The 11,963-nt window shown below is 36.6% G+C and overlaps 2 protein-coding genes across 3 annotated transcripts; one reads left to right on the forward strand and one right to left on the reverse strand.

The window, feature by feature from the left end:
* The first annotated feature begins 1,228 nt into the window (after nucleotides 1-1,228).
* On the forward strand, nucleotides 1,229-3,985 carry LOC133528975 (cell cycle checkpoint control protein RAD9A). Its single transcript, XM_061866516.1, has 3 exons — nucleotides 1,229-2,326; nucleotides 2,403-2,808; nucleotides 3,163-3,985. The coding sequence occupies exons 1-3, from the start codon at nucleotides 2,293-2,295 to the stop codon at nucleotides 3,920-3,922; spliced, it is 1,200 nt and encodes a 399-aa protein (XP_061722500.1). The 5' UTR covers nucleotides 1,229-2,292; the 3' UTR covers nucleotides 3,923-3,985.
* Nucleotides 3,986-7,318: 3,333 nt separating this feature from the next.
* Nucleotides 7,319-11,726, reverse strand: LOC133528980 (ubiquitin-conjugating enzyme E2 G1). 2 transcript variants are annotated; one of them, XM_061866522.1, is made up of 5 exons: nucleotides 11,564-11,726; nucleotides 11,043-11,145; nucleotides 10,778-10,875; nucleotides 9,916-10,094; nucleotides 7,319-7,886 (listed from the first exon to the last, which is right to left on the reverse strand). In XM_061866522.1, exons 1-5 carry the CDS (start codon nucleotides 11,607-11,609, stop codon nucleotides 7,806-7,808), a joined length of 507 nt encoding a protein of 168 aa, XP_061722506.1. In that variant the 5' UTR covers nucleotides 11,610-11,726; the 3' UTR covers nucleotides 7,319-7,805. The 2 variants fall into 2 exon arrangements, with proteins under 2 accessions (XP_061722506.1, XP_061722505.1); XM_061866521.1 differs by having other exon boundaries at nucleotides 7,319-8,146; nucleotides 11,564-11,720.
* Nucleotides 11,727-11,963: the final 237 nt, after the last annotated feature.

The raw sequence follows: 11,963 nt of genomic DNA on the forward strand, positions 1-11,963 counted from the left end.
GCGTGTGGATTACGCTACATATAGAATGGATGATTAGGTACATCTTCCATTTCGTCGGAAACTTTTTGGATCTTTCTGCTGAGAGGGGCAGGGAAATGAAGTAAACTTTTCTGTCTCTCTGAGCAGAAACTGACCGGCAAAAAGCTTTAGTTATAGTCCATGCTAGTTATCCATAGTATACTACTTGCCAATAGGCCTCTTCTCAACCTACTAATTCGTATGTGTCAAAAGATGGCAGAAAATTTACTGTGGCTACAAAGTTTTCCTTGCCAATCCACCTCTATTTCAAATTCTCTTTGGTAGAAGCCTTTAGAAATCAAGCTTAAGTTTTCAATTTAGGCCACTAGATGGCAGTTTCCCTCCCACGTGCAAGTGGAGGGCCTACCGCGAAAATCAATTTATTTTATGTACCTCTTCTTGTATATTCGAGCCGTAGAGAGACAGATTACGAAATTTCGATTTAGGCATTGACTTATTATACAGTGTGTCCCTAGCCATTGGACAAAGCCGAAATGTACATATGCATTAGGGTATTTAGAACCAGTGTACAAAGTATCATAACAGCTGGTGTAGCGGTTTCGAAGAAATTAACAAATTCCCAAATTTTTACTTTGGAACAGCCTGTATTGTGTTAGTAGCTCCTAAGGTAATATCCTCAAAGAAAAGTATGGAACCTTCTTCAACCTTTTTGATTATCTTTTTTATTCATGACACTAATAAGCTTCTGACTACGGAAGGTAGAGACAAGGAAAAGAAACTCCTTAGGCAGAATTGTTGCAAAAGTGTCCAGCTGTCAGCTATACCTAAATAATAGTTCCAAATGTCTCCAGAGTAGCGCTAGAGTAGCTAAGAAACCTAGGCGTTATTGACGGAGTGAAGTGCGCTGTCTATGATTACATTTTTTCTCAAGTATTCTAGATATTGTAGCGCCATCGCCACCTATTTATGGTTTTTTGTCGGACACTTTTTGGTATATGGAGATTTTGTTCCTTGCCTCTACCTTCCATGCTTCTGACTTATAAAATGTCATCATTATCAAATATTTCGAACAAATTGTCAAAAACACTGCCAAAGATTAACACAGTGTGTCTCTTTTTGTTGTCGATTATTGCAAATAACTTTTGTTCGAAAAATTTATTTTTATATCTTTTGTTCTAATTAAAAAAATATTAACGTTAGAGCATTCCTGAGAAGTAACCCTACTTGGGATTTCAGGGTTTGTCCAATGGCTAAGGTCACCCTGTATTACTTCGTAAAGAGGTCCTTACGGGCACCAATGATGGTGCCAGTACAGCAATGTCAGTGACACCACTGCACGAATACAAGCACGCAGCCCAACGCAACTAGTTGCGACCAATCGCGCGCGTGATGCGATCTCATTAACCAATTGCGTGGTAGTATTCCACCGAGGAACACCAAATGAGAGTGATCGGTCGAAATAATATAGACAGACCTATCTTTACTTTTGAAATCTTTGGATTTAGGCCATAAGTGGCGGCCCCTATTAAAGCTATTACAGACGGGCGTTCTGGACCGCGACCTTGGTCTGGTCAGAACAATTCTTTCTTGCTCTCACTTATAGCTGCGTCCTTAACGCGGTCCTGGACACCCGCGTACCGGACCATGCCTGTTCGATCGTATGGAAGGTGGTCCGCCGTATGTTCGTTAAGGACGCTGGCATGGCATAAGTGAAAGCGAGATTGAAATATTTTGATCAGACCAAGGTTGCGGTCCGGTTCGCCCGTAGATGGTAGGATCGTATACATGTGCTATACCGCGTGCGGCTGTGAGGGATAGAACATAGGCAATGCGACAAAATTAAAAATCCGTTTTCATTTTAACATTCCTGACAATGACGACTTACCAAAAACAACCTACATAATTTGGTTGGTTCATGTTTAACACATTGTTACGCACCATAAAAAAACGGTAGGCCTCAAAAAACGTCAATGTCACTTAGGTCTTTAGAAATAGGCAGAAAGGGCTATGACAAGAACAAACAATAATAGCGCTTTCTCTGCTACTCCTACTGAAAATTCCGTAAGAGCATCTCGTTCGGTCATTTCCCCTCTCCCCCATGTCATCTCTATATTATTGTACCTCTATGGGAGCGCCCGTCTATTATACCTTTAAGTCATAACAATGATCAACGGTTTTCTCACTGTCTTAAACATTCTTAGTTCGACTTGTCAAAACTAAAAAAAAAGAGCTGTCAAGTTCGTCAAAAATAACCCGCGGTATAATTCCGCGAATTTTTTCCCAATTTATGAATGTAAATAGACAAAAAACACGATGAAATGTCACGTACCAGGGCCAAATGTAAAAGGTATGTAATTAGTATTTCAAGTTTACCATAAATGTTATAAATTCTCAATTTATTCTAACGCGAAGTTTGTATTTAGTTTTAGGGAGGACTGTTCACGCTTTAGCAAGATTTGGAGACGAACTTTACCTGGAATCACTTGCGGATTGTGTGATGCTAAGGACACTAAACGCAGCAGAATCCGCTTACGCCGTTGTGAAGTTTAACAAAAACTTCTTTTCTTATTTTAATTACAATTACTATTCTACAGAAGACAATGAAGGACTAAAGTGTAAAATTTCAATGAAATCTGCCTTACATACGTTTAAATCTCCAACTCATATGGATAAGCAAGTAGAGAATTTAGAAATCAAACTCGACCCGGAGTCTTGTAAGCTGATTTTTCAACTGAGATGCAAGCATGGGATTGTTAAGACCCATTTTGTCTCAATACTCGACTGTAAGGCAATGCAAGCAGTTTACACTAAGGATTTGGTTCCAAACAGGTAACATGAAACCCTACAATGTAACTATTACTACCTGTTATGGGCCAGTTGCACTAACCACAATTGATGAACTGATAAACAGCAATCAGAAGTAAAAAAATTAGCAAGTATTTTATGGTGACAAACAGTTTGATGCAACCAACCCTAAATTTGAAGAAACACCAGTAACCTATAAATTAATGAGTAACCATTTTGGACAATCAGATGAAGACTTTAAATAAATTTGTGAACAACAGAGGTACAGCATAAAAAAAGAAATTGTGATCACCTTACTTAAAACTAGATGTTTCAGTCCATACATTGTTTTTTATACCTATATAGGCTTTTACTCATATTAACCTTGTAACATTTCAGAATAACATCTCCACAGAAAATACTCTCTGAAGCATTAAGTAATTTCCAGAATTCAGATGACCAGGTAACTCTAGAAGTAACTACACAGAACATGCTTCTCCGAAACTATATAGACACTGTTGGGGATCTTACCAAAGTGATTCGGACACAAGTGATGTTAAAACCTGCTGAATTTGATAGTTACACCATAGGAGCTGACACAATGATCACATTTACTTTAAAAGAATTTAAAGCATTGCTAGCATTTGCTGAAGCTTTAAATCTACCAATCCAAATCCATTTTGAAACAACAGGCCGACCAGTTGTATTCATTGTTCATAATGGCGCTACATTTGAGGCACATTTTGTTCTTGCCACCTCCAAGGCTGACAGTGGCTCCCAAACTACCACTCAGAACACCACACGCACTGAGAGAACCAAGAGGAAAGATGTGAACACAAGCCATGGATCAGTAAGGAAGAAACCTAATTTAACTAAATCAAATACTGATATATCCAAATGTTTGGAGGAAGACTCGCATCTTTTCAATTTTATTGATATTCCTGAAGAGCCTGCTGCAGTGAATGCTGAGGCCGCAGCCAAAGAAAATAGTATAATAAATAACAACCAGCTAGATAATATGGACTGTGATGTTATTCCACCCTCTCCTACAGCAGTAGCATTTGTGCGGAAAGTGTTCAAAAGGTGTTTTGAGCAAACTATAGATATTACTTCTTTACAAGGCACTGTGTTGGCTGAAGACTCGGATCCTGAGTTGTGACTGTGATTTATCTGTTATTTGTTTAAGTTATTGTAAACCTATATTAAATTATCTTTATTTAAATGTTTTTTTTTTATTATACCAAATTGGTGGCTGCCGGTACAGCCTGCCTGATGGCCAGGCCAGTGGACAACTTTGAATGCGCGTAAGGTTTTTGTGTATTTTTACCACGGTCAGGGTAATTCCACGAGACTGTAACGTCAGACCTGTAGGGCTACGCCAGACAGACAGACTCTCAAATTTAAGAATACAACTTACAAAATGTAAGAATACACGAAAGAATTGGTAACTGACGTTACAGTCCCGTGGAATTACCCGTCAGTTTCTTCGCTAAAGATGCATAAATGGGTAAAGAAAAATCTGTGCTTTGAATTTGACAGCTAATGTAGATGGCGCTATGTAGCTCCGGACATTGTGGTATAACAAAGAGTAAAATAAGTATCATTATGTATGTAGGTAGGTATAATTCTGGTTACCAAAAGCAAGAAGCAAGGAGTTTTCATTCAGGAGGAGAGAGCAGAGTTAGTACCGATTTTCATAACATATATTTTTTGTAGTTCACAGATTTAAACTTTCACGATTTTGACACACCACTTCTCCGAGAGACCACGGGGACAACGCCGTCCTCGAAACGTCGGAGGTAAATTTAAAACTCAATACGCGATTAAGTCCCGTTTATATTAGTTAATAATACTTTTTCCTCGAAATATGTGATTATTTTTTGTGTACAGTCAGCATCAAAAGTATCTACCATTTTGTAGCAACTGATGGTTCTATATGTAGAACAATAAAGACTGTAAAAGATATACTATTGAACGCGAATTTCAGCGATTTATGTATATTTTGGAAAAGTTATTCGGAATGTTAGATACTTTTGTAGCATTGTTTCATCCGCTTCTGTACTATCACCTATCAATAGTTAAGGCTGCACCCGACGCCAACGACCTCGCGCGTTTGGGCACTTCTCATATCCCTCACCGCTCCACCTGCTGCAAAAGATCGAGTGGGCAGAAGTATGCGTTCGAAATAGAATTTTGCTTGCTCGTGCGCGCAACGCAGCAAGGTCCCTCTAGCACGACGACTTGCCCCGGCTGCCCCGCACTGACTATACGGACGAGAGCGGGGTAAAGGTGGAACTTAGGTGGGATTAAGGCTTATTTTGTTGGGAATCAAGGCAGTTTTATGAATTTGCAAAAAGAAAGAAAACCAAATAATTTTATATAGTATTTTGTGAGAAAGATTATAAAGTTTCATATATTTTTGATAAAAGTTGCAGTAGTAATAAGGTTACAAGTTACAACTGATAGAAATAGGGGTGACTACAAGATTTTTTTTCTTCACTTATTTACCTTAAAATAGATGTTCAGAAAAACCATATCATTTCTCATATCTTATAGATTTTTTTATTCGCTCAGAAAGTGCCATATTTAATATAAAAAATTGTTTAGAGAGTAACTCAGTTTTACGGTATTTTGCGGAAGGAGCTTTAATAAAAAAAAATACGAAGCAAAAATTGTACTTTTTCATGGGGTTACTTCTGTCGTCTTTTTATTTTTCATAACTACTATAATGGAAGAAACTAAAACGGCTCCTGCAAGTGCAGTGTTTTGGCTTTTCTCGACAAACATCATAGAAATCGCTCCATGGTTTACTTGCGTTCCTATTCCCATCAGAACAACTTACCCCTGGCTCGTTTAACCCCGCTCTCCTCTACTGTCAAAAATGTACCCTATTTCTATTAGGCTAAAGTATCATTTCGCTTGGTAATAAAGGAGGAGGAAAACGTGCCGAATGAGACCTGTCTCTTTCTATTTTATAAACATTGCCATTCAGGAAATGACCTGAAGGTCTGATTTTTCAAATTCAGATAAATATGACATGTTCTTCTTGCACGTGAAAGAAAGGGAGCGCGCTATATATATATATCTTACAGATCATCTATTTAACATATTTTAATGTGATATAACCTCCCACATATTGATTCTTAATAAATTAGAATGACATTTATAGGGAGCGTGCATGAACTGTAGGAGGCAGTACAGGAGCCGTCAGATTTTTAGCGCGAGGCGAAAATGTGATGTTTATTGTTCCGATTCAGGCCACAAGATGGCAGACCCTCCAACGCGCACGGTCCCTATATTCATGTACCAAGCTGTGGCGAGTTAGCGACAACATTTTATTCTCTTGCCACTTCATAGTGGCCCTAAAGAAAGAAAGGGATGGAGGTCTCCCTCGAGCTATGTCGTCCGGCACGTTTTTTGAAGGTGAAATGCAGTCTAATGACAGGTCTGTGTTAAATATGAAATATAAAACATGGTGCAGTAGGTACATACTATTTCAGCTGACAAATAAGGTTTTGAATCAGGCTTTCAGACTCACTTTAGACTTTACCACAACTTTACCCATCTTATGCTATCAATTAATCTTCTTAGGATTCGCTACACTAGTACACTACTTATACTGTATTGATACTGTACGGTTTTACCCTATTTAAATAAATATTATGGGTGGTGTCTGGTGTATAAATGAAATGTCGCATATTTACTGCATTAATATTTTATAGTAAAAAATATACATACACAGGTAAAATATTGTACACACGTTCCAAGCGGTATGCAAGAGATTGCTATGTTCCACCTTAGAGTTGACACCAAATACAAAGCTTAGACCAACTGCACAAAGATTTTTTCGGAGGCGTGTAACGGCACACCAAGTATAACTAATCCTAGCGAGAAACATCCCATTCGCCTCAGAGAAATACCTTGCGTAATAAATAGCCTTGGTGGACTTCAGGAACATGAGCAATCGGTAGAAATCAATAGTAGTACTATTTAACTTATTACTACACACGCATTTTAGATGACTTGGTAAGACTTATTCGTTTTGAAGTGACCAAACTGAACCATGAATGTGGTCCTTCGAACGTGTAGGTATCGACTGAAAAATTTCCAAATGCAATAAATTTACTACTAATTTGTACCTGCAATATACAATGACAAGAATTACTTGAACATATTTATATGTAGTTTTGTATGCACATGACGAAAGATATCCAAGTACTATTACAATTTTCCGCTTGTATGTAAAGCTCGACCAGAAATATATGATCATTGTTAAGAGGGCGCTGTTATTCTCATTTATAGGGTGACATGAAAAATTTAGTTCCAATGAAATTCCGCAATATGGCGTGTGATCATATATTACTGGTCAGGCTTTATATAAAATGAAACGGGGCAGAATCAATACATTTGGTAATTTTACAGTATTGCTTTAAAGAACAAAATATAAATAAATGTTAATATTACCACTAACATAAGCTTTAGCTATATCAAATTTCCTAAATTAATTTGCTGGCTGGACTAAGTATAATGGATAGTTAAATTGAAATATCGAAAGTAGCTTTTGCATTTTTTTTAATATTTCAGTTTTGATAAAATGCTACAAGTTTTGTTACAGTCGGTTATGATTTCATGTGAGATGCAAGATGTACACAATAAATAAATCTCGTTAAATCACTTCACATTTGGTTTCTACTATACAGAGATCAACAAAGTATATGGAAGTAAAAGAACAAAATGCAGATTTGTTTTTTCTATCAAAAATTACAATACACATTTTATTATCATAATAATAGCTAGCTAACATGTCTTAAAAAAGATGAAAAAGACTTCAAATTCTATTTAAATTTATTATTTGATGTGGCAACTTTACCGTAATTACAATACCATTTCATTACAATAAGTATTTATTTAAAATCAATTTCAATATTGTCTCTGGCCCAGATGTGAGGGCTGGGGGCGGCGGCACGAGCCCACATTGTCCTAAGTGCGTCACCAAACACTCACTCTATCGAACTAAATCAATGAAAAAGGGCACTGTTTGTTTAGGAACAATCCTCTTGACTCTTTCTTACACACTGTGCTACTTTTCTTTTAAACTCCGAATATGATTCTCTCCATTCTTTCTGTAAAGAGAAGCAGAATGAGCGCGGTTGTATGTGTTGTATGGGTCGTGTCGGTGTCGGCGTGTCGTGTCGGCGTGGCGCCTGCGGGTGTGTGGGTGGCTGTCTCATGCGGCGGTACTGTAGTGTCATAGGGCCCTTTTCCAACATACAGTATGCCAACTACTACTGCCCATCCTTTCCTAAAAGCAATCTTCTTGACTTTTCCTAACACATCTGGCAACTTTCTTTTTGAAATCCGAATATCGCTCTCGCCATTCTTTCTGTGGATATAAAACAATGTATACAGTAAATAAGACATCTGAAACAATTTAGGCAATTGTGAATGTAAAGCTTGTTGTTTGAGTAATTTGAAATGAGTCTTAAGTATATTATAAATAACTAAAATAAAATATTGCAGGCAGCGTGTGTTAATGTAGCTAATTAAAAACTAACTGGTTAACTAATTAGGAATTAATGTTCACTCATCATTTGTATAAATAAAAAAAGGTATTTAGAAGGCAGGACTTAATTAACTGTAGAAATAAATAATTTTGTCTTATAAAGAGGTTCCCAAACTGTGCAGCGCGGCGCCCTGATGCGCCGTAGACACTAGAGGGGCACTGGGAGACAATCTATCTTACCATGTTCCCAATCTACGATCCCTTTGTTTGACATAATTATTGAAAGTCATAATGTAATGATAGTCATATTATCATTAGTCATAACTCTGAAACCGTTAACTTTTCAGGAATTTCCTTAGGCAATCTTATAGATAAGTTCTTCTTCTTCTTAGGTTAGGTTAGGTTTGTTTTATGGCAATCCTGAAAACTTAAGCGTTTCTGAGAAAAACCAAATTATGGCTAACGAAAATGGGGACAAACCATACATTATGACTTAAAACTTTATGGAAAACTATAGAGACCCTACCAATCTATTTCGTATAGCCTTGCGCTAGGTTCCTGCGTGATTAAGTTTTGAACTTTGCAAGTTTGCATAATATGTGCATACACACATGTTTTCTGCACTGTGTGTTATAGCTACAAATGTCAATAAAGTAATTCAGCAACAGCCGCTTAAAAGAAAACAATGTATGGCTGAACCACAACTGTGTAACTATGAAAATGAATCCCCAATATATAATTTAATATGTAAAATTTATACTATATGGCTTTTTGGGGCTACAATTGCGGCTCTCCAAGACATCCAGTATATTAAACCACTTAAATCAAGTTTTATGGCTCTTTGAGATACCTAAAACTGATTAATTCTTGGAGGTCAGTGGGGAGACACTACAGCGTTCGGGCATTTTTGGCTCGCTCGGCTCAGCATAGCTTATAAGGGTTGGTACAACTTGACGTCCCTTTACGTGCACAACGCCAAATAAGATAACGACTTGAATTTTGACGACCCTTAATAGCCGAAAAGGATAGTGCCATAAGAATGGGACAGCATGATTCGTCCCTGAATTGGTGTCAAACTTCAGTTTTGTAGGAAGTGTCATCTCTGTATGATAGTACTATTATTTATTCTGCGCTGCAGTTGGCTCTTCTATTAAAACATTTGCTGACACCTATTGTAAATCTGATTGGACTTAAATCCTTTTCTATTTTATTATTATTATTATTATTTATTAATCAGGCAGGCAGTTGAAACAACTGATAGTTGCCTGTATCTGAGTGATCTTCGCTTAATATGTATTCTTTGCGCTGGTTAGTTATTTTGAGGCAACAATGAATGCCAGCTTGCTAAGGGACTACCGTACAAAAATCACATTTTAACTTGAGATATATTATGTATCCACTAGACTTATTAACATATGAGATGATTAAATGTCAGGTAAATTAAGAAGTCAGCTGGTGGCAGTCTGCACCATGCAGCACACTGATACCACACAAAATGGAGACAAATTACATGTGGCTCTGATTCTTAACAATGAGGGAACAAGAGAGAAGAGATGCTATTTGTATCTCATACTACAAGGTCTTGCCTAGTTTTGGGTTAGTGGCTCTGTCCTAAGTCTTTGTATTTAATTATTTAAGTTATTACATACCGCAGCATCCACATTAGCAGGACTCTCATCATTGGGGTCTGCCAGCATTGAGATGACACTGATAAGTATAGTCTCCACTGTGTGTACTGGTAGCCACCGCTCTGATGCCTTCTCATAACCCCATTTGTCATCTCCTGGCTCGTGCAGTATTGATATGCAAACATCACCATTCTTTTCAACTGAAATTATATAAGTCATCTATTATATACTGGAAAGTATACCATTAATAATTCATAAAAAAATGACAAGGCAGTGCAAATGGTTTATGTCCAATTTGTTCTTTTCAATGATGATGAATCTGATAAGTATAGCAGGTCAGGGATTTTGTAGATATATCCCAACACGTAGGTAATTTCAAATAGCTAAAATAACTGAAAATATATCCAAATTCCACACACAGTATACCTGAGGACTCAAATAACATAATCCTCATATTGAATGCATTGATTGAAAGATGAGTACAACAGTTATTTATGCCAGCAGTTACTTGAAAACACATGTATTAATTTTGCAATATTATGGGCATGGCAATTTACCATAATTTAACCTAATTTTTATTACCCATGTTTTGAATTCATATAATTAAGTTTATAATCATGTGATGTAATATGTTGTAACTATGGGAGATTGAGATTAAAAGAATATTCCTTATTTTATAAGAAAAACAACAACTATTTCTAGTTATGCTTTCTAGTAGCAGTCATTACTTTTAGATTTGTTTTAATTCTCCGTCTATTTCTTAAATTTCAATGACTGATTCCTGCTGCAGGACTTTCCCAAACAAAGGGTTATGACTTAGCTACATAATCATCCACAGCAAATTATAAGTAGAGAAACAGGAGAACAAAATGCATGTACTTACTATTTGGATGCCATATTTCAGTAACAAATTTCATCCTTGGTGGCCTCAGAGGATATTCCTTTGGAAAATGTAAGTGTGCCTTGAAGAATCCACCCTCACTGAAAACAACAGTTAAGTCAATCAATACTAGCATATTATCACTAATAAGCCCATTTAAGGGATATTACAAAAAAAAAAAAAAAACAAATTACACAGGCTTTTAATTACAGTTGGTAATAAGCAGTTTCAGAAAGTTAACTGATTGAATACAATACTTGTTACTCACTATAAGGTGTCCGGAGGACCAATGATAAGGACTTCCCATCTGTATATGTCATTGTCGTCTATCAATCCAGCAGAAAAACCTTCTACCGGATTTTTGTTCAGTTCTGAAAACAGTCAATGGAATGCTAATGCATTTACTTAATTACTTTATCTATACTGACTAGCCTATTAATACAAATCCTTTGTCTTGTTAACTGCGCGTACGATAAGAGAGGAGGTGAGATCGTCAGTGAACGAGGACTAAATATAAAAACAGTGAAAACGTTACTCATACTGGCACTGAACGTCACTCATTACTACGGATATTGATTTTTAACGTAATACCGAGTTTCATTAAAAATATTTCAGGGAAATAATCACCAATACCGTGCCGTAAATACATACGTTTACATTGTGGTGATTTATCCCACGACGATTCTCAAAATTCGACCCACGGAGGTCAATGAATGTACGAATATGTCGTCGGACGCTCACGTTAGTGTGCTTGCAAAAAATTGCCTCTTAAATATTTAAAAGACATACCTGCTAGTTGCTTTTTTAACAAAAGCGAAGACTGTGGCTCTGACATTAATTACAATTGCGAAATTTACCCAGACGACACGAAATAAAATGATTTTTCACAAAAGATGGCTGGCTGAGTTTTGGGCAGGTTGTGAAACATATGAGTTGCTTGTTTCCGGCGAAATTGATGCCAGTGTTGCCATTGAAATAACTGAAGTGTGAATATTTCACAAAATATTGTATTTTAAATAAGAATGCGTGTATAATATTTTGATTTTTCTATTTTTTACATAAAATATTATTAAAGCAAATTAGACATGTTAATATGCATATCATATTTATTTATTTGTTACAGAACAAATAGAAAGGCTTGGCTTGCACACCAACATAGCGATAAAAATGATCATTGTTAATTTTCATT

Source organism: Cydia pomonella, chromosome 20 (genome assembly GCF_033807575.1).
Source record: "Cydia pomonella isolate Wapato2018A chromosome 20, ilCydPomo1, whole genome shotgun sequence".
Taxonomy (NCBI): Eukaryota; Metazoa; Arthropoda; class Insecta; order Lepidoptera; family Tortricidae; genus Cydia; species Cydia pomonella.

Coding starts and splice junctions, on each gene's coding strand:
- LOC133528980 (XM_061866522.1), bottom strand. CDS start 11,609: ATGTCAGAGCCACAGTCTTCGCTTTTGTTAAAAAAGCAACTAGCAG. Junction 11,146..11,563: donor GTTAAAAAAGCAACTAGCAG/GTATGTCTTTTA, acceptor GACTGTTTTCAG/AACTGAACAAAAATCCGGTA. Junction 10,876..11,042: donor GGTCCTCCGGACACCTTATA/GTGAGTAACAAG, acceptor TGTTGTTTTCAG/TGAGGGTGGATTCTTCAAGG.
- LOC133528975 (XM_061866516.1), top strand. CDS start 2,293: ATGAAATGTCACGTACCAGGGCCAAATGTAAAAG. Junction 2,327..2,402: donor ACCAGGGCCAAATGTAAAAG/GTATGTAATTAG, acceptor GTTTGTATTTAG/TTTTAGGGAGGACTGTTCAC. Junction 2,809..3,162: donor AAGGATTTGGTTCCAAACAG/GTAACATGAAAC, acceptor GTAACATTTCAG/AATAACATCTCCACAGAAAA.